The following is a 22,378-nucleotide window of genomic DNA, read 5'->3' as shown; positions in this document are numbered from 1 at the left end:
TGTACTGCATGCATGCCTGGTGCCCAACGAGTTTGGGAGAGAGTATTGGATCCTGTGGGTCTAGATTTTGAACAGTTGTAGCCTGCCATGTGGGTGTTGGGAATCCAACCAGGGTCCTTTGGAAGAGCAGTAAGTGCCATCTGCAGCTCACGAGGTCATTTAGAGACCTGTTGGGGTAGGCCAAGTGAGAGAATGGATGTTGGGTACGAAGTGGTGAATCATGGCACTAGATTTGGGAGATGTTTAGAGGGAGGGCCAATGAAATTGGTGTTTGCTTGAAGGTGATAAAGATTTACTAAGGATGTTTTTTGTTTGTTTGTTTTTGTTTGTTTGTTTGTTTGTTGTTTTTTAATGTTCACCTTGACTGTGAAGTGTACTGCTAAGTGATGTTGAGCAGGGTTTGATTCTGTGTTGGGAAAGGATCAGATTTCTCAAATTTGGCACCTAGCTGCTAGGTAAGTCACTGAACTAGGTCCTTCGCTTTGAGCGGTAGCATAGAGAATGGAAGGAAAAAGGGAATGAAAGACAACCAGTGACAGTGTCAAGTATTCTGCAGTTTGGACGAGCAGCTGAGCAGCCAGTTATGTAGAGGGGAGCTAAGTGGATGCTAGTTTTAGAGAAAGGAGTCCTCTGGGGGAAAATGCCAGGAGTTTGTGACAGGCTGAGAAAGTGGAGAATTGACATTGGCTGGGGTGATATCAGCCGGTGGGTGCTGTACTCAGCAGTTTATCTTGCAGTCTGAGTTTATGCTGATTATCCGGTGTCTTGTCTGATTAGTGCTACTCTATGCAGAATGTTCTAGAATGGATGGTGAATTGCAGGTCATACTAGTTGAGGATGACCTGAACATTTGGATGGGATGGTAAGAATGAGAACTTGATTAGAGTGGAGGCTGCAGGGATCACAGGCTGCTCATCCAAAGCATTTTGCTTTGAAATCCAAGAGAAATTTGCTGGTTGAAGGGGGTGAGAAGGGTAATGGAGGGATTGTTTCTTAATGCTAGTATCTTAAAGCAAGTTTCTGCAACAGTCAGAGTGACCCATGGAGAAGCAGAGGTGGGGGAAAGTGAGAGAAGGGTATACTTGGGAAAGTTTTACAAGATTGATAAAGGTTAAGATCTGAAACAAAGTAGATGGGCTGGGAAAAAGGAAAGTTCCACTGTTGAAATGCAGATGTGTTTGTAGGTTTAAGTAGGGTAATGGTTTGGATGCAGGTAGGTTAGATGTCCTGTCAGCCTGCCTGTATTTACAGAGATAGGGTTGGTGGTAAGTTACCTGATGAATGGGGCAAAGATGAAGATGGGGCAAAGTGATGCTGAAGATTTAAGAGGAGACCAGCAGTGAGACATCATCATCTCGAAGAGGACAAAGGTAAATTTGCTCACGAAACACAGTAAGTAGAAGTATCGTGTTGAGAGCTCTCTTGAGATTTGTAGTCCAGAGCAATCAGCTAGAATGGTTGTGTGATTTTCCTCAGTGGCATTCAGCCATCTCTGAAAGGAGATGATGAGTATAGCTTCTGCCATTAAATGTTGAAGAGGAAACCACTAGCTCTGTGGCCTAATACCAAAATTATTCATCTTTAAGGGTTTGCAGATTGACAGGCTTGTGTCACCAAGCTGGGCTGAGTGACTGGCATGTCCCACATTTCTGTCATCCTTCCATATTACTGAAATCTGGAAGGCGAACACATGGACAGGTAATTGAGAGGAGTGGGAAGGAGATGGCTGTCTGTTTTAGAGATGTTATTTGATTGTGTTTTCACTCTATCTGGATCTGTGTATTTTTCAAAACCTGTCAGAAATTGTGCTTTAGAGAACTGTGGTCTAGGTTTTTAAAAGGCCATTGGTAAATGAGCAGCAGTGACTGATGTCATCAGATAATCCCACTAAGGAGAGTGAGAGGATGTGAGCTTCAAGGAAGCTGGGCTTAGGGAGGAAGAAGTACCAGTGGGGATTGACATCAGTGTGTCATGAAGCACTGTTGTTTCTCTAGGTGGGGCTGGTGCCCAGTTAGTAGAGTAATTTCAATGTGTCATCATAAGAGATTAGAAAGTTCTATTCATGTCTAAAGGCTATCTCTAAAGGCTAGAGTGTAGAATAGGAAACAGTTCTAGAAAATTTCATGTTTCTTGGAACTTTTAAGTTCTAGATTGCAATGCAAAAAGTCTTATTGGGGAGTGGATTTACATAGCGCATGGGAGGGGAAGTTTGATAAATAGTAGGTATTTGACTGAGTTTGTTACTAACTGCATAAACACATTGTTATTTGTCTGTATTTTCTGTTTCCCCTTTTAACCCAGACTGCATTATTTATTTATTTACTTATTGTGTGTATGCATACATGTGTGAGTGTGCATGTCACAGTGCCCATGTGACCAGAGGACAATTTTTGAGAGGCAGTTCCCTCCTTTCTGGTTGTAGGTCCCAGGTATTAAATCACTAGGCTTGGTGGCAGTGATTTATCTGACCTGTCTGTATGGTCTTCCATATTGCATTCTTCTGGGTACATTTCTAATATGGAAAATCCCGGTATGCAACTGCATGACTATCCAGGAAGCATAAGTACTCAGCAGTAATCCAGAAAGTAGGTTTCCTTTTAGTGAACAGACATTCAGATGGACCTTCTTGAGATGGGAGCCGTGCAGATGACCCCAGAGTGATGGCTGGACCTTGAGTCTTCATTCTGTTTTCTGGCTTTGTAGCTTTAGAAATTGTTTCATTAGGGTTAACTAAACTCTTGAGAAGTAGATCGTGCTAGTCAAAATTAAAAGATTAATAACTGAGCCTTAATAGCCTTATATTTTTCAGTATGGTCACAGGTATTTCTAAGGAGTGTTATATATGCATGGACTGTGTAATGTGCATGATTATAGAATCTAGTTAGTTATGTGATAGAATTTGTAATCAGATCATCGTATAGGGAGCATGGACTCCCAAGGAAGAGAGATTTTGTCAGAGATGAAGAGGTAGGGATGGTCCTATTGAACTCAGTCTATTCTAGAACCCATGTTTCATACAGTATGGATATTGGCTACACACCACAAAATCCAGTGCCTCCCCCTTTCATAGGCTGTACTTGAAAAGCCCTAACAAACATTTGCTCTTTCCATAGCCTGTTTATTTAGTAAGCTGGTAGTTGTGCTTTCCTTCCCTGGGCACCTGTGTATGTAGATATCTAACTCTGCTAGCTGCGGTGGGTCACTAGGGTAGCGATTCTCAACCAGAGGGCCCTGGAATTTTGAGTTCTTCTGAGATTGCTTGTGGATATTTAATAATGTGGACATGCACACTATGAAAAAATACTCTCGTCTAAAAGAGATTATAACCATAAATTTGATTATGGGCTGCCCCCTCCCAACACCACTGTGCTGGGGGTTGAACCCTTAACCTCACGAGCATATTAAGCAAGCACTGTACAACCGAGCTTGTCTCCAACCCCTTGGTTATATTTTATACTTACTGACAAGTTCCTTTCCAGGTCTGCTCCCCTATTAGTACCCTTTGGTCATCTCGATATGTTGACCTCTCTTCCTGCACAGCGGTTGTGTGTTTAGGAGTTGCTCAAGTACCACATGAGTTGAAGTTCAGTAGGAGACTTAGCTTGCAGGTGAACTAGAGCATCTACTGAGCAGTCTCGTTAAGTGTCCTCATTGGCCTCTTAGGATACAATCACTTAAGTGTATAATGCTACATGTTTAAATGACAGCTGAACAACTCAGAAAATAATAAGCCCTTAGAAAACTGCTAGAAAACTCTGTGGGCCCATGGACCCTGGCTAATTATCATATGATCATATTCAGCTCAAGTCCTGAATTACCATTAGCTTCAAGAATAGATTTGAGTAGGGCATTAACCTCTCTGTCCTCTTAGCCATTAAGTGAAGCCAATAATGCCTTGCCACATCACAGAAATGCTGTAAGATGCACCAGTTTAAGCATGCAAAAATATTAAAAAGGTTTCATGAATGTTGAGCAGAAATACGAAATGGCCAGCAATAAAAAAGATAAGGCTGAGGATGATGAGGAACTCATTAAGATCGCCTGTGTCACTGGGTAGAAAGTGGCCGTCTGGCGCCTTGTATGCTGAATCAGGGCATTTATTGTTGTAGTTTGCTACATATAGTGTAGTAAATTATCAACTCCGTATAGTGAGTTTTTTGAGTTTGAATTAGTGTTGAGATAAAACTCTGGTGGAGTGGTTGTTGTAGCATGATATGTACTTGATTTATAACAACCTATTCCATTTGTTTGGCACTCAGTGGTTGAAGAAAACAGGTTATCTCTCCCTGTACAACATGTGGAGGGGTATTGCCTTCTACTTTTGTTCAGTTTTACTGTGTGACAGAAAGTAAGTCCTCTCTTAGATGATGTGCCTAGGAAGTATAAGTTAAAACTTGAAAAAAAATCCTACATAAAAATCCCTTGGATCCAAACCTCAGAAGTAATGGTTACTTCTAGTCAACCATTATAGCTACTGATCAATGAGGTTGTGTCATTGGTGTGTGTTATCCGATGTCCTAATATTTAGTTATCGTCTAACATATTTTATCAGCCTCATCAGGATGGCAGACATGTAGGTTTCATATCATCCAAAGACAGAAAATTTTCAATTATCTACAATTGAGTGGTTTTGTGGAAGTGTGATTTTAGTTGAATATTCGAGCAGCTAGAACATGCTTTTTCTAGTCATTCCAGTTAAGTTGTGTTTTAGTCCTTGTAAGTTAGGAGGACAAAGTACATAAAAACCTTATTTCATTTGGACTGGGAAGGCTGTTACAGTGAGCGAGTTGTAGAGATTTTTTAAAGCCTTACCCTGATAACATCTTCTATAACTCTGTGGGTACCAGCCTTGAAGGATTCTGGTTCCTTGTTTGGGATACAGCTGGGTGTTTCAGAAGCTTCAGTAATGAACTCACACGTGGCTTTGTGTCATTAAAGTATGTAATCTTTCAAGATGTCCACATGGCTGAATCATTCTGAGGCTCATGTTTTCAGTAGCTTTTATGTGGCACATAAAAGACATTTATCTCAATGGACAAAAAACGACTTGACCCTGATTATAACATTGCAAATTATAGCACTGCTGCAATCATATTGAACAATAGTGAAAAAATAGAGTAAAAAGCGCAGCAGACAGGAGCCTTTCATGGCCTTTTGATATTTGCATCCTGTTGTCTAGGTTTGGAGGCTGTGTTTGGCAGGCCTGAACCCACCTGGCTGCTAGTACCCAAAGTGTGTCTCTCCTAACAGGCTTGGGGGTTAAGAGGGCCTGAAATTCAATTATTCGTGAATCTGGCATGTTAAGTTTGAGATCAAACAAATTTTTAAGCCTAGCATTACTACTATATACATTTTAAAATTAGTATGACCTTCTGAACTTGGATGTCTTAGTCTCATTGGTAGGTTAAGAAATTCCTGTGCTTTTGAAAATGTTTGATTCTGAAATTTCTATTGTGAAAAACTGAATACATCACTAATGCATATTCATGATGTTAATGGTCTGCTGTGTGTGTGTGTGTGTGTGTGTGTGTGTGTGTGTGTGTGTGTGTGTGTTTTGCATTAATGTGTATGCAGAGGCCTGAGGTTGACACCGGGTGTTTTCCTTGATTGCTTTCCACCTTTTTATTTGAAACAGGGTTTCTTGTTGAACCCGGTGTTCATCAGTTGACTAGACTAGCTGGCTAGTGAGCCTCTGAGACCTTCCTGTCTCCACTTCCTAAAGTTTGGCTTATAGGTGCATAGCCCGCTTTTTATTGTCGGTGCTGTGCATCTGAATTTAGGTCTTCCCATTTGCATTGCAGGCACTTTACCCAGTGAGCCATCTTTCTAACTCCAATTACTATTTTAAATGAAGTCTCTGAATGCTGCTGTGGAAATTTTGTTACATAACTACATTTGATGTTTCTGTTTTGGTTTATTTAAAGTTTTAGATCTTACCAGACAAGGCCATTATTTTCCATTAAAAAAAAAAAATCAGGTGAATGGCTTATGAATGCCGCCCCGTGACTTCTGGCTAATCTCCAGTGTGTGTTTTCTGTTTTGTATTTTGATGGTGATGAAGGGCCTATTGTGTGTAGCTGCACTGCTGAGCTACCTCCTCAGACCTTAGTGTGGGTTTAAATTTTCATTTCCTTAGTGAAGTCTAATTTAGATTTTAACTGTGTGGTTTGCCGAATTTTATTAAGGGCAGCTACTTATGACCTTTGGTGCATCAAGATACTGAACACATAGAAACTCGGACATCTTTCCCATAAATATTTCACCCCTTCCCAGGCCACTGATGTGATTTCTTTGAGAATAGTTTGGCTGTTTTGAACTTTGTCTAAACAACATCCAGGATGTGATGTGTTAGGGGCCTGCTATCCATCCCACACAGTAGTGTTTATGAGCTATCAGCTAGGTGGTTTTTTGGCAGTTTGTTTCTTCCTTCTTGCTGAGTGATCTTTATGTGTATTGACTATGTGATATAGTGTGTTGATAAGCACTCACGTTAACAGTTTGGGGTATTATGAAAAAGTCTGAAGAGCTCTGATGGGCAATGCTGAGCTTAACAAATATGCTGTAATTAAGCTCTTGTTCGGGTCAGCCAAGCTTTCAGTAAGATGGGTGGATTTAATTTCCTATAAAGTAAAATGTAATTTGATTTTTTGCTTAGGTGCTTTGCTATGTATCTTTCTTTCTGTTTTTCTAGCAATAATTTAATCTTGCCATCTGTCTCTTTTTGTGCCTCACATTAGCTTTGAGACACAGAGTTGGGAGGTGGTGTATGAATATTTAATGCAGACAGGGTTCAGAGAAGAGATGTTATTTCTTATGAAAAACAATATGCAACTGACAGTTAGCTATCCCCTCCTTTTAAAATAAGTGTGTGTGTGTGTGTGTGCTTGAACACGAGTGTAGAGGCCAGCAGACTACCTCATATGTTACCCTCAGGAACAACATCTGTCTACTGAGTGAAACAAGTTCTCTCATTGACCTGGAGTTCATCAGTTAGGATAGATGGCTGCTGATTCCCAGGGATGCCTTCCCATCCTCTCCTCAGTACCAGGGTAGCAAAAGTATGCACTGTACTTAGCTTTTGTGTTTGTTTCTTTTGCTTTTTGAGATAGGGTCACTTTATGTAACCCCATCTGTTCCAGAACTCACTATGTAGATGAGGCTGACCTCCAAATGACAGAGATCCTCCTGCTTCTGCCTCCTAAGTTCGGGAATTAAAGGCATGCACCACCATGCCTGGCTCTGGCATTTTTATATGGGTTCTTCCTTTGAACTCAGTCCTCATGTTTATAAGGCAAGTACTTTACCAACTAATTTATCTCATCAGCCCTTCAAATAGTTCTTCAAGGGTTAAGATTTTATTGTTTGTATGTATCTATATACCTGTGTTTTGATTTAGTGCTGTTTCTAAGAAAAAAATGATTGGCTTTCTTTAAAGTTTTGAAGACTCCCATTGGAAAATACCGTGTATTATTTAAAAAGATGACGACGCCAGGCATGTTGGTGTACGTTTGCACCTGCACTTAGAAGGCATCAGCAGGCAAAGCTCTGAGTATGGGGCCATACACCTTGAGTTTCGGGCTATCCAGGGCTACATAGTGGAACTCTTGTGTTAAAAAAGAAAGAAAAAAAAATCAGGACTCCAAGGAATTCCCTGAATTACTTCTCCCAGTCTAGGGAATGATTACCACAAAATGAGGCAATGGAGATAAATCATTTTGATATTTGTAGTTGCCATTTAATTTGGCAGTTGTCATTACAGTTGCTAAGGTGCCTGTGTCCACCTTCGAGAGGCAAGTGGTACCCTTAGTTGTTTATCTGAAGATGCATCTTACCACTGCCCTCTGACTAATTTGAGCATGCCTTTTGATACTTTAATGTTTTAATAATTTAAAGGCAAATTCTGAGGTATACTGAGGGTGCTTACTGCTTTCTATTTTAGATATTGAATTGGCTCTTCAGCTTGCCGGTCTCATTTTGTTGGATCTTATATAGCCCACGCTGGCTTTGAACTCTCTATGTAGCTTAGGATAGCCTTTAGCTTCTCATGCCCCTGCTTCCTCTTCCTAAGTGATGTGCACCACCAAGCCCAGTTGTTTGTGGTACTGGGGATCAAACTCAAAGCCTCCTGCATGCTAGGTACGCTCCTCACTAACTTACTACGTTTCAAGTCCTAAATTACATTCTTGGAAGGTGAATATGAACTTAGTGGTAGTCTGTTCTTTAGTTATTCGAGAAATTCTAGAGATGTGGAAAGGAAGAATTTTGATGGATCTAATGTAGGTGCAGGAGGCAAATTTGATTGTGGTGGCACACAGCCGCATCCTCAGTATGCTAGAGGCAGAGGCCAGAGAACCTGGCGTTTGAGACTAGCTTGGGCCAGGTAGCATAGCCTTGTCACAGAAACAAAAACAATATAAATAAACACATCTAACTTGAAAGATTCTTTTTGATATTTGTTTTTATTTTGTTTTCAGGTAGGGTCTTGCACTGTTACTCAGACTTGCCTTTCAAACTTTCGCTCCTCCTGCTTTAGCTCCTGAATGCTAGGATTATCATTGTGTCTACATTTTCTGGTCTGTAGGGATACCTTAAGGAGAAAGCACTAGTGTGGATGAGACAAGAGTGCATTGCCTTTGAGAAGGAATAATAAGATAAAATACCTGTTTTAAAGGAAAGGACTACATACGTTCCATATCTCAGCCATTTGGTCACACATGGACCCGGGTTAGTTTTTACAACAGACAAATGGGAAATTAGTGGCACAGGAGGACTCAGTGGTTTTTCGGGATCACATAGTTACTGTGGGATGATTCTAGATTCAAGGCTTGAGTTCTCTGACTAAAGCCTGTGGTGTGCTGTCCATTCTAGATTCTTCTCAGCCAATTCATGCTCTTGAGGCAGTCTAAGAACTCAGTGACAGTCTGGTGTTAACATCTACAACCCCTCACTTCCAACCTCAGGCTGTCCAGGGCTTTGGGGTTTGGAATCTGAAGGCCTCGTGGAAGGCAGGAGTATTGGGGTGAAGGGAGTTGTGCATGTCCCCGCTAAATAAATGGAAGCCATCCCTATTAGAATCCGAACCCCAGGATGGCTGCTGGCTTTGTCTATTTTGTTAATTTCTGTATCCTTAGAATTATTAGTTAGCACAGAGGTGGGTGTTCAATACAGATTTGTTAAATGAATCAATGCTCACTGGTCCTTTAGCGTGAGTAGAAGCTGAGCCCTCAAGGTGTCCTGGCCAGATAAGCCAGGAGAAAGAAGCCTGAAGGGATGAGACCTTCCTCAGCCTAGGCCAGGACCCTGGGCAGGACTCCTGCATAGCAGAACTGTTCGGAGTACAAGGCAGAGCCAGGTAGCATCCTCTTGGAGGGAAAGGATCCTTGTTGGGAAAAATGGGGGAGGGGCAGCTGGGCTGGAACTGAGTCCGGGTAATAGTATGTTAGGATGCTAAGGCCGCATTAGCAGTGGCATTAAGTCACCTGGCTTTATTGCTTCAGAAACTCTCCTGTTAGAGACAAGATTGGGATCAGATGCAGGAGCCAAGCTGTCAGTAGAAGACACCTGTAGTAGATCCCTTCACTCGTGTCCTCTATACGACAGGAGAAATGAAGTCTGTGGGAATGTCCAGCTGTTTTTCCCTTCTTTGTGTAACCTGCCGGCCATCAGGCTTTTCTAATGTAGCTGTATGTGGCTGTGTGTCCACTTTGTTTTATAGTATGTTAAACCTTTACTATAAGTTATTATAATAATAAATATTAATAAACTTTATTTTAAGTTATAACAAATATTTTGGAAGTATTCTTTTGATACATTTATTTTATGCATTTTGTAGTGCTGGAAACTGAACCCAGGATCTGGTGTATGTATGGTAGGCAAATGCTGTACTGTTGAAGTAAATCCACAGCCCAGAGATATGTTCGTTATTTTAAAGAACATATTATCTTGATGTGTGGTGTGTCAGCACATGCCTATAATCCTGGTGCTCGGGAGGCTAAGGCAGGTGAATGTGAGTTCAAGGCTTGCCGGGGTTACCTAGCAACTCATCAGTCTTCATTAGCACTGGCTGTGAAACATTTTATCGTGTTGCTTTACAATATTTGAGTCAAGCATTTGCCACATTGTTACATTGTTTTTCCTGGGCATATGAATAATAAACACTGTAGTAAAATATATGGATATAACCTGTTTTGTGTTTTTTTCTATTTTCTCAGAGTACATTCCCAAACATATATATATATATATATATATATATATATATATATATATATATATATAATGTAAGCTTCCCCCCCTCTCTGTGTGTCTATGCATGTGTGTGTGCTTTAATTAAAATATGGCTTATTTACTTATTTAGAGAGGCTAGGACCCAGGCATACTGTTGCTTCATTTGAGTGTGTGTGTACAGTTAAGTTTTCTCATTGTTTTAATTTATATGATAACTAGTGGAATAGTAGATGCTTTTCTCACCTCTTATGTGTACTGTTTGTCCTGTGAATGACCCCGATCACATCTGCTTTTCTTCTGGGGAAGGTTCTTGCTCTGTATCCTCTTCTGGCACTTAGGATAGCCCATGCTGGCCTAGAACTGGAAATATAGCCCAGGCTAGCCTGAAGCTTTTTAGTAATCCTATCCTTCTGTCTCCACCTCCCAGGTGCTGAGATTACAGGTGGGCATCTGATTACATCATTTAAGAATACTTAAGATATATTTATCAACATATTTTTCTCTTTTTAATTAAAAATATATTTTTCATACAGCTTACCCACATTTCCCTTCCCCCAACTCTTTCCAGCTCCACACCACGATCCCTCCTACCCAAATCCACACCTTGCTTCTCTCATTTGAAAACAGTCATCTGAAAAAATAATAATATAAAAACAAGAATAGGACAAAACAAACCAACAAAAAGAGCAAAAGAAGAAGCACAAGAAACATACACACACACACACACACACATTCTCTCATACAGAAAGCTCATAAAAACACAAAACTGGAAACCAAAATATATAAGCAAAAGACCTTTAAGGGGGGAGGGGATGATGTGAAGACAAAGCATTATGAGACAAATAACCCCTCCAAAAATACCACTGAGTTTGTTTTGTGTTAGCCAGCTCCTGCTGGGCATGAGGCGTGCACTTAAGTGTGGTGTGTATACCCAGTGATGTCTGTTGGAGAAAACTGATTTTTCCTTTGTGAGCAGTTGTTAATGGGAGATGGCTTCTGGGTTAGAGGGATGGAGGCTTGTTACTAACATATGGGTTATGGCTAATGAAGGGTTTCATTTTAAGAACACTTGGTCAAAAAAGAAAGCCTGATTGACGTGAGAGAGAATATCGTCTTGCAAACAAAGAGAACAGATCTTAGTGTTTCTTTGTCCTGGGATTGAATCTTCCATTCAGTTCCAGAAAACAAAACAAAACCACAGTGTTAATGATCATGGGCCAGCCCTGTGTTTAGTGGTTGGTTGACTTTAATTTTTCAACAAGGTAGGTGTTGTCTGCTTTGTATGTTTGGGCCACTGTCAGAGGTACCTTGGGTTGCAAAAGATGAAAATAGTGGCTATGTAAAGATGGACGGAGGGCTATGTTTCTCCCCAGTTTTTCTTTCCATCCGTTTATTGTATCACTGGACAGGCCATCATCACATATATTTGGGGAGCCAGTGTCTCTTAAAGCTTTAAATGCCCCTGGGCAAAACTTACTCTAGAGGTGTTTTAATATTAACTGCAATGTGAACTAATTGAACAGAGAACTTTGGACCCTACTATTGGTAGATATCTCAAGGGATGGAGCTTGGGTAAGGGTGTGTTGCAGAGCAAGTCAAGGCAGGTGTGTTCAGAGGGTGGCAAGGTATAGTTGGATGGTGAGAACAGAGGGCTGCTTCCTGGTTGAGGCTTTCAGTTCTGAGAGGTAGAACAGTGACTAAGAAGATGGCTCAATGCCCAAGATAAACACTTCCTGTTTTCAAAGTGTGCGGCATAGTCCTGCATCCCCGAAAGAGGAAGTACAGCCTTCCTGTTTCTTTCATGTACTCACTGAACTCTCAGCAGCCAGGTTCTAGTACTGTTCAGTGGCTGGTAACCATCTTGTGTCTGTAAATGAGCAGCGAGTTGAGAAAACAGCCCCATAGATCATGACTTACTTAGGGTCTGGGAGTTGGGTGCAACTTTTAGAAGACACTCGCATGCTGGTGAAAACCACTGATTTTATTTCACAGTGAGATGTGTGTGTGTGTGTGTGTGTGTGTGTGTGTGTGTGTGTGTGTGTGTGTGTGTGTGTGTGTACATACATCTTTGAACATGTGTGTGGGAGCAAAAGGTCAACTTGGTGGATGTCTTTTTTCTCTGTCACTCTGCACTTCATTCATTCATTCATTCATTCATTCAATCCCTTATTTACTTGAGACAGATTCCCTTGCTGAATCTTGAGGTTCTGAGTTCAGCTAACAAGCCCCAGGAGTCTCCCATCTCTGCCTGCCCAGTGCTGAGTTTATAGGAGCATGCTGATTTTCTTGACTTTTTTTTTTTTTTAATTGTGGGTTCTAGGGGATTAAACTCAGGTCCTCATGCTTATATTGAGAGCTTTGGCCCGTTAAGTTATTTTTAATAATATCCAGAATAAGACTCTTCAAGTCCAACAACATTCAGCTTCTTCATGTGTGGAGATAATATCATCCCTTGGACATCTATTTCCTTGTTTGCTTTCAGGTCCTTGTTTCTATGCTACACATAAAAGAGTTGGCGAGTTAATAAAAACCCACCCTTTTGCAGTGAATTTGTGAGTTTGCAGTAACTGAGCTGTCAGTTTCACATTCATGGTTTCTTAGATGTTGGAGCACCTTATGCATGTAGTACCCGGAACCATGGTTGTGTCTTCTTAATAAACAGACTGCTAATGGCCAAGGATCTAAAAAAGCATGCTACGTAAATAATTTCCCCCATGGAGGAGTAAATACCCAAGCAGAAAATACACTACAGATGCTAATAGCCAACCAGAAGAAGTGTGCTTGTCTGAGCACAGCGTAGCACGTGTAATTTGGCTTGTCAGTGTGAGGTGGGGTGAAAGCATCTTACTTTGAAATGCACAGCTGGTAAAAGTGTCCCAGGGACGCTAATCATTTGGTTCAGGCTTCCTTGTCTAGCATTCTACTTGTCTTTGCTAATCAGTGATGCCCCCACCCGCCTTCTTAGTTCATTATGGGATGCTTCTCCTGAGTATAGTTTCTACAGCCTCTAATTCGTCTTTTTGAAATTACCATTTCTAAGTGAAAAAAATTTTATTTTCTCAAATGATAGCATTTTAGACAGTATTGAGTTGGGTTTATTTAATTAGCTGCCGTGCTCTTCTACGTGATCTTTCCCTAAACTTTTGAGATGCTGCTGTCTACAAGAAGAGTACCATGGAGCACATTCTTACTCTTTTACAGAGCACTGCCCCACCATAGAAGACATTATGGGGCTAAGACATCAGGCCGAAGTCAGACAGTGTAGTGTGGGGTGGCCAAAGTCACACAAAGTGTGCATTTCATCAGTAGCTCCTGCACACACTGCTTGTTGGTCAGAGTTCTCAAGGTAGAGAAAGGTGTTCTTTCACTTGCTTCTTCCTTTATAAAAAGTGGTATGTGACCATTCAAATGGTACCCAGCTATTAGGACAGTCAGAAACCTTCTATATGGCCACTAACTGGAGATAATCTCCAAAAACCAGTTGTGGTATTTCCTTCTAGACATAGCTTTGTGTTTATGCACACACACCCCCACACATACACACACGGAGGGCAAAGACAGAGCCTAGGGTGATGACTCAGTGGTTAAGTATTGTAGTTCCCAATACTGGTATAATTCTGCTCACAACCACCTGTAACCTTAGCTCTAGGGGATCTGACACCCTCTCCTGGCCTGCATGAGCACCTTCACTTACATGTGTGTACCCACACTTAGGCACACTCATTCACACAATTAAAAAGAATGAAGTTTCCATGCATATTAGCTCACTGTTTGTGTGAGCCAATATGAGTTCAGTCTATGAGTTCAAGGCCAGCCTGATCCAAATAGTGAGCTCCAGGCAGCCAGAGCTACCTAGTAAAACTGTCTCAAAAAATAAATAATATAAATAGCTTTTTAGAAAAGAACACCATATTGTATATTCTGCTTAGAAATAATTTTTTTAATTGTGATATGTCACATAGGAGTGTGGCAGAGGCTTAGAGGCAGAGTGCTCTCTGACATCTTCATGGAGTCAGCTCAGGTGGTCACTATGGTGGTGGCTTGAGTAAGAGGTCAGGCTGAGAGGATTTTGAGGTTGAACCAAAGAAATCTCACATGCACATATATTGCTAAAAGCCATGTGTGCAAATCTGATTAAGAAGCACTCTAAATTGTATTTGTTTTAAAAGGCAGTAACAAATAGATTTCCATTCAGGTTGATTGGTGTCTGAGGCATGTAGGTATTCATCTAGGATAAAACAGATTTGCTGTGACTGTCATAGCATTTATACTCCTTAGGGAAGTAGACAGTGAACACAGGGACCAACACATAGGGATAATTTGGTCACACAGAATAAATGTTAGTAACTGGAAGGGACCAAGCTGATGGTGACAATGCCTGGTTTCAAGTGGACCTCAGTACAGACAGAACTGAGCCGAAGGAGAAGGACCAGCCTCTGCCCATGTCACACTTCTCCTAGAGATTCCGTACCTGAGGGGGTGCTGTGGCTTTGAGAATGTGGTCTTCCCCGGGTATACACTCTGCACTCCTGTCCCCCAGATCTGTGGGAAGTCACAGTTGCTTTCCTTGGTGTTTCAGAACGTACTGAGGGTCTTCCAGTGCTGTTGAGTCTTTTCTCTCAGTCACAGGGCTAATGTCACTGAAACAGGAGTAAATGGAAAATTTCTGTTAGCTAAATGAGAGGCGTCTGGGAGGTTGTGTCAGTATAATTCCACTCTTACATGAGATGTGACTGGGGCTCACGATGTGGCTCAGTAGAGCACTGTAGAGCATGGTTAAGGTTTTCCATTTGAGCCCCACCTCGCCCCTCCCCTCCTCACAAACTGGTTCATTGCTCAGCTGCTTCCTTAATCTAGAAAGTTCAGAAAAAGAATTTTAGAAAGATACATCTACTTTTTGGATTCTTTAGTAGCTTTTGTTTGTTTGTTTTAGATAGTGTATCAATACATAGCTCTGGCTGGCCTGGAATTCAGAGATTTGCTTGCTTCAGTCTCCTGAGTGCTGGGACTAAAGGCATCTGCTATTGTACTTGGTCATGACAAATACAAGATATATTTATGACTTATAGCAAATCTGAAAATCACTTCTTAGTTGTTCAAGACAGTGCATGCTTGTAATCCTGAGAAAACTGCAGCAGAAGGATGACGCATTTGAGGCCCATATGGACAGTGTAGTGAAATCCTGCCTCAGAAACCTCTTTTATTTTTTTTTCTCTTAATTTCTGTGTGTTTCCTGTCTTATAACCAATAGTACAGTTTACCTGACTCAGAACAAAATAAGCTCTGGTGTTATGAGAGCCATCTACCCTTCTGTTGACATGTGAAATCACAGCAAATATTGGAAGATTATACAGAAAATTCGATCTCACAAATCAGTGTTTTCAAAATTACAACCTTTGACAGCCATTTCAGGATGCTGCCATGTTCTGTATTGTTATTCCTTTTTTTTTTTTTTTTTTGGTTTTTTCGAGACAGGGTTTCTTTGTGTAGCTTTGGAGCCTATCCTGGTACTCGCTCTGGAGACCAGGCTGGCCTTGAACTCACAGAGATCTGCCTGCCTCTGCCTCCCGAGTTCTGGGATTAAAGGCATGAGCCACCAACACCTGGCCCTAATAAGTTTTTAATTCATTTCTCTCTATTGGCTTAAATTTGCTTACTTAAATGCACTTATGTAAGAGTGCTTATATAATTAAAATAAAGAGTAGGTAACCTTTAAAATGTACTCCTGTTGTCTTATATTTTTAATGTAATATTTTATTCTTTGAGAATGTCATACAACATACCTTCACCATATTCCCTTCATTTCTGCTTCCTATGTCCTCTCAACTTTGTATCCTTCTCTTTCAGTTTAATTATCCATTGAGCCACATTGTACACAACATAAAAGATTTTTAATTTGTGTGTGTGTGTACATATGCATATGTATGTGTGTCCGTGGGGGCCAAAAGAGTGTGTTGGGTCCTCTGGAACCATTGTGAGGCACCCATCATGGCCACTCATCTTGGGTGCTGGGAACTAAACTCGAGTCCTCTGGAAGATCAGGCATTCTTGGCTACTGAGCAGTCTCTCCAGCCCCTGGTTTACATTGTGAACCATGAACATGGAATGTCTATGTGCTGTCTGAAGTAGTTACCCCATTTTGGTTAATATCTCTCAGATAACAGGCTTGACTTGTTGCCTTAGGTGAGTTACACACTGTCTCCAAGGCTCTGTTTTAACTTCTGTATAATAACACCAATAATGAGGCATTATTGGCGTCAAGTGCTTAGCTGTCTGCCTTCCTTGGTACTCCATAAATGGAAGCTACTAGGAGAGTGATTTTATTGAAGGGATTGTGTTTAGCACTGGGATGAAAAGATAATATGGGATTTTATGCATATACTTCCATTTGTACCTAGGGATGGGACTGAAGGTGTTGGAATGGTAGGCCAAAGAGTTGGTCAGCTGTATCATATTCTCAGCTTTCCATGGCATGACCATAAGGACTTAGACATTCTCTTCAACCTCACTTGAGTTTGGGTTCTTTGAGGGAAAAATTGGAAGCTCGATTGATTAGATCCTAAGATACACAACCACAGGCTCTCAGCTAACTCAGTGATTCTGGTAATTGGGGTGTGGTTCATTTTATTTTGTTTTGTTTTAACCATCTGTTTAACTGATTCATATCTAGGTAGTTGTGGTCCTAGCTACATCCCTGTTGTCGTTCTGAGTGACTGGTGCTCATCAGATGTCACCTTAATGAACTGGGGCAGCAATTACTTGTTTGTTTTGAGGCTATATGTAACTAATTACATAATTATGAGTTCTTTCAGTTTGGTCCTAGTAAAATTACATCACAAAACTAAGGCAGTTTTGAAGAATTTACTAGCAAGATAAAAATAGTAATGAATGTTTTATACAGTTGACTCACGTGTTTAACATATGTTTACCAAGCCTGAAAACAATGAACTCATTGCTCATCCCCTAAAAAATAATCCAGGTAGTTTGTCCTCGAAAGTTCTACGTCTGCTCTCAGGCACTATAATTTTAATGAGTTTCTTTCTTCTGGTAAGCTAGCTCTGGACTTCTTAGTGATTAAATTAAAACTAGCAAAGCAGAGTAAATAAAAACATAAGGGACTGGAGAGAAGGCTTGGCACTTAAGAAGGGCTTGATGTATGTTCATGAGGTTGGGAGTACAGATTCCAGGATCCATGTAACAAGCCAGATATCTAGTAAGTAACTATACCCTTGCCCCAAGGAGGGTGGCATAGACAGGATTGCTGAGGCTTGATGGCATCTTGACTAACCAAGAAAATGAGAGTTCCCGAATTAGGAAGATACCCTGACTCAAGTAATAGGCTGAGAAAGAAAGAGAAGGACTTAAGTGTCACACACACACACACACACCTTTAAAAAGGTTTTAAAGCCTGCACTAGCTGCTTTCTTGGATAGTTATTTGCATGTGTGGATGGGTATAGTGTCTGTTATAATATATATACTGTTTGCTAAAGTTATTTCACCTGACAATATATTGTAGACAATCTCATTTGTATAGTTTTTTCCCCCTTTTAATGACGGCAGGATGTTCCATTGAATGGATGGAGACAGTTATTTAAGCAATTCCTGTGTGTGATTCAGACCCCCCACCTCCAACTTCCACTTTTATCCACAATAAATAACACTGAAGTGAGGAGACTGCACACATGTTAGTGAGTCAGTAGGTTCAGTTGCTGAGTCAGAGGTGATATACCGTGGCAGTTTGGGCTGAAATAAACAAAATGTTCTTCATGTAAGTTCACCCCATCTATACGCCAGCCAGCAGTGTGGAAGCAAGCCTGTTTCTTCTCAGCCGCTTTTTCCTTGTACCTGCTGTGTTATCACTACCGTGGAACCTACTAAAAAGTACTGCGCCATCCACGGGAAATGCCGATTAGATGGGTGATCATTACTGTTTATTTGTATAAATTCCAAAGAGTGAATATTACACTGAAGACCATTTTCTATACTATGTATGTCTGCCGAATTAAATGGCTGGGTTGTTAAGTGTCTTGGGGTATATTTTACGTTGCTTTAGAGCACAATTATGCTCGCACGGAAAATCCTTCTAGTGTGAATGTGATCAACAAATTAAAGCCTTCTGTGGAGAGTCATTCCCATAATGTAGGGAGCCACACTGCACGTCATGTAAAAGGTTTGTCTCTCACCACCTAATTTATGTGTTATTTACATATTGGTTTTCTTCTAGTGTCTCTAGATGTTCTTTCTATGTTTTCAGAGAAAAACTAATGGTGGTTAGTAGACTTGAGTTAAATCACAGTGAAACCTCTTAGTCTTCAATCCTGGTAGCTGCTACTTGCTTGCACACGTGCGCACACACACAGCCTCCACATTTCACAGTGAAAGCCTCGATGCTTCATGTATGAAAGTAAGAGTAGCTTGTGATTCCCCCACAAAAGAAACATGTTCTTTCTTCTGCAAATTTAAGTCTTATTACCCAGACATGGGAAAGTCATAAGAGCTATCCATAGCACTTTTTGTCTTTGGACTTCAATGTAGTGCATATTAAAGTAATTTTTTTATATGCACTCTACCATTTAGCTACATCCCAGCCTTTCTAAAATAACCCTGAAGGAACTTAGAAGGTTATTTTTCATTCTAATGTAGTCTCTTCTAAAACTGACTGTTATTCTAACAGTGGATTTGGGGTACAGGGGAGGTAGGTGGCCTTCATAAGAACAGCAGGAATTGTACGACTTTTTAAATGAATGTTTTCTCCTTAATTTGACTTTCAAATGTGGTCTTTAACACGGCAACATCCTAATTCATTTGCAGAGAAAAATGTTTTCCATTATTGACCCATTTGAAAGGAGTTAAATTGATGGTGGTAGTATTTATGGTGAAGCTTATAACTAGGTCCCCCCAGAATAACCTGTGATTAATATTAAATTGCTTGGAGTTACTTAAACACGAATACACATTTTAAAACTATTAGGCAATTACCTTTTATGCATTACTTCTTAACATAATGTATTACATTCTGGAGAAATTGTCTGCTTGCGGCTTGAGACTTATGTTGAATTTAAAATTGTTTGATGCATGCCACTCCCCACTTCTGTCACTAGGAAAAACAGATTGTTATATTAGTCAAACTATAGAACTTAGAGCCGGCTATGGTAGTGTAGTTTCCTTGTGTTACGTATTTCTCTGGGCCCACCCCTTTTCCATCAGTCCCGAAAGTCAGTGACTGCTTGCACAAAGGAAACAAAAGCATTTTTTTTGTTGTTGCACCATAGCACCCCCTAGCATCCTAATAATTTGTGTTTTAAAATTTTAAAAGAGGACTGGAGTGATGGCTCAGTGCATAAAGTTGCTTGCCTGGCAAACCCTGCAGCTTAAATTCAACCCCTGGAATCCCTGTAAAGGTGGAAAGAGAGAAATGACTCTACCAGTTATTAACTTTTCCCTCCACACAGAGGCTGTGGCACACACAACCCTAACACGTATCACATATGCACACAACTAACAAGTAAAATTCAAAAGGTTCAAATGACCGTTTTATGTTTATCAAATGAACCACGAGTAGAATCCTGTGTGATATATGTGATGGAGATCTGACCTGTGGAAACTTAAGGAGAATGTGAAAAATCACCATCCTTTCCACCATAACTATTGCATTGGTTTGTGTGGAATTATGCAGATGTAGTGTGTGGCTGTGCCCACCTCATGCAGAAATGGCAAGGGCAGGGTGGCTGCCCACTGTTGCCTAAGTGTTTCGCTTGTGTGTTGCAGGTCCTCCTCCCAGCAGCTGGCCTGCTACAGTTACAGGACGTGAAGAAGACATGCTGTGAATTTCTAGAATCCCAGCTTCACCCTGTCAACTGCTTAGGAATCCGGGCTTTTGCTGATATGCATGCATGCACAGACCTCCTGAATAAGGCCAACACTTATGCAGGCAAGTGTAACAAGCCGTAACAGGGATTGAGACTGGCAGGGAATCAAACACCCGAGAGCTTGGTGACTCCACAAGGGACTATGGAAAGTCATGCCGAGTTTGTGGGTCTGGGCTTTACAAAATTGTGTTTAAAATTTTAGAATGACAGGACTGCAACACTGAAACATAGTCTTAAAATTCTGAATTTAAAAGCAACTGTATGGCTGGGGATGTACATGGCAGAACGTTTGCCCCACAAGGTGTGGAGCTGTGGGTTTGGTTGTCTAGCACCACAGAGATTGGGAGTGGTGATTAAATACATGTAATCCCAACATGTGGGAGGCTGGGGATGGAGCACCAGGCCGTCCTTGTATACATAATGAGCTTGGGACTAGCTGGGGATATATGAGACCCTATCTTAAAAACTAAAACAAAATGAAAGGTATTGGGACTGAATGAAAGGATAGCTTGTTTAGGGAAATACTGAATCCCTGCGTATCCTTTCAAATTCATAGACACATGAGAAAATATATGCCTGCACGATTAAATTATTTTGCATTAGTAATGTTTTATACCTGTTCCGCTGTATCCATGGCAACAATTTTGTGCCCTAAAAAATCTTCATAGTAGCAAAATCTTGATGTGTGTAGGACCCAGTTATGGCCTCTGTGTTTGTAGACATAGTGCCTTGACTGCCTGCGGTATCAGCAGAGGGAGACCTGTGGCTGCTCTGCAGCCCGCTCAGGCTCACCACCTGCATCTAAATTGTTGCCAGGTCTCTTGGATGGAGCTAAGGGTCACAAAGGGAGCCTGTACTCTTCCCTTGAGTTTGTAAACATTAAAAATGCATGTTAAGATGGTTACCAGGACACTTCATATTTTTAAAAACCATCTTTCTGGAAACAGCCTGACAGAACTGTGATTCCCTGTCAGCTCAGTAGAAGCAGCCCTCCAGAGGCTCCCACAGTCTCTTCTTGTTTTTGCTGTTTGACATGGGTGTTACATGTCCTCTAGGCTGGCCTCAAACCACAGCCATCCTACCGCAGTTTCCAGAGTGCTGGCGTTATGAGTATTTGACTCCTGGCTTATAAATGCCTTGTTTATTTATTTTGTTTTTTGATGTGTGGTGTTTTGCCTGCACATATGCCTGTATACCTACCACATGTGTGAGTGTCCACGGAGGCCAGAAGAGGGCATCAGAGCACCTTAGAACTGAAGTTACAAGTGCTTGTGAGCTGCAGAATGAGTGCTGGGAATTGAACCTGGGTCCTCTGGAAGAGCAGCCAGTGCTTGTTACTGCTGATCCATCTCTCCAGCACCTTGTGCTAGGCAAACTCGCTTTTCCCAAAGCCATATCCCTTTCTTCATATTTAATTTTTGCTGAGACAGAGTCGTACTAGGTTGGCTAGATGTGCCTTGTACTCATGTAGCCCTAACAGGCCTCAAACCTGGCATCTTCCTTGTCAGTAGCTGAGGTTGCAGATGAGAGCCACCATGCCCTGCTACCACTGCCATCTGGATTTCTTTGGGGGCCACCTGGTAGCCTAAATTGTTTGGGGTCCAAGTTCCAGGAAGCTGATTTGGAGAGGAGCTTTCAGAACCCATACTTAAGTCGATTGTAGACCGATGGCCAGTAAACCTTTTCCATAATGTGTGACTTGAAATTCATCCATGTGTTCCCGTGTCAACAGTTCTGTTTTTCAGCCAAATAGAAAAATATTCCTTATAAACGCAGTTTCCATTAACTGCTAGATGCGGTGTATATGTTTTAAGTGTTTTTCCATCAGGAGAGCATGGTGGAGACTTGAGCATGCTGGGGTAGGTGTTTTTTTTTTGCGTTTGTTTTATGTGTATAAAGCAATCATTGTTTAGCATGATTCCCCCAGAGTAGCTGCTTGTCGATACTCTGCTTGGTAAATGTTGGTTCTTAATGTGGAGGAAGGGCACCTGGGGAGGGAGTAAAGCAAGGTGGATGTGAAAGGTGAAGGGGAGCCAGTCCCTGTGCTGAGCTGGGATGGGTGTGCTGCCTCCTCCAGTCAGAATCAACTCGACACTCAGCTGTGTTCTCAGGAGACATGTGGGTTTTATTTACTGATCTCTTCCTTACAATCCCAGACTCTTATGGCATACTACAGAGCCTGAAGGAAAATTCAGTTGGAACATCTTCATTTTACTTTGTGGATTCTTTCATGATTGTCTAGGTTTTTGGGGGTTTTTTTGTTTTTTTGTTTTTTCTTTTTGA

The 22,378-nt window shown here is 41.1% G+C and overlaps 1 protein-coding gene across 5 annotated transcripts in view; it reads left to right on the top strand.

Annotated features, from left to right (window-relative positions):
* Klhl2 (kelch like family member 2) overlaps nucleotides 1–22,378 on the top strand; it is a 110,121-nt gene that overhangs the window by 49,494 nt on the left and 38,249 nt on the right. For all 5 annotated transcript variants that reach the window (XM_027394060.2, XM_027394057.2, XM_027394059.2 and 2 more), the window contains one exon: nucleotides 19,995–20,157. In XM_027394060.2, coding sequence (XP_027249861.1) covers nucleotides 19,995–20,157 — 163 coding nt within the window. The remainder of the gene's footprint in view (nucleotides 1–19,994; nucleotides 20,158–22,378) is intronic.

Source organism: Cricetulus griseus (assembly GCF_003668045.3).
Source record: "Cricetulus griseus strain 17A/GY chromosome 1 unlocalized genomic scaffold, alternate assembly CriGri-PICRH-1.0 chr1_0, whole genome shotgun sequence".
Taxonomy (NCBI): domain Eukaryota; kingdom Metazoa; phylum Chordata; class Mammalia; order Rodentia; family Cricetidae; genus Cricetulus; species Cricetulus griseus.
Note: the sequence above shows the minus strand (reverse complement) of the source record. Positions and strands in the feature narration are given on the sequence as shown.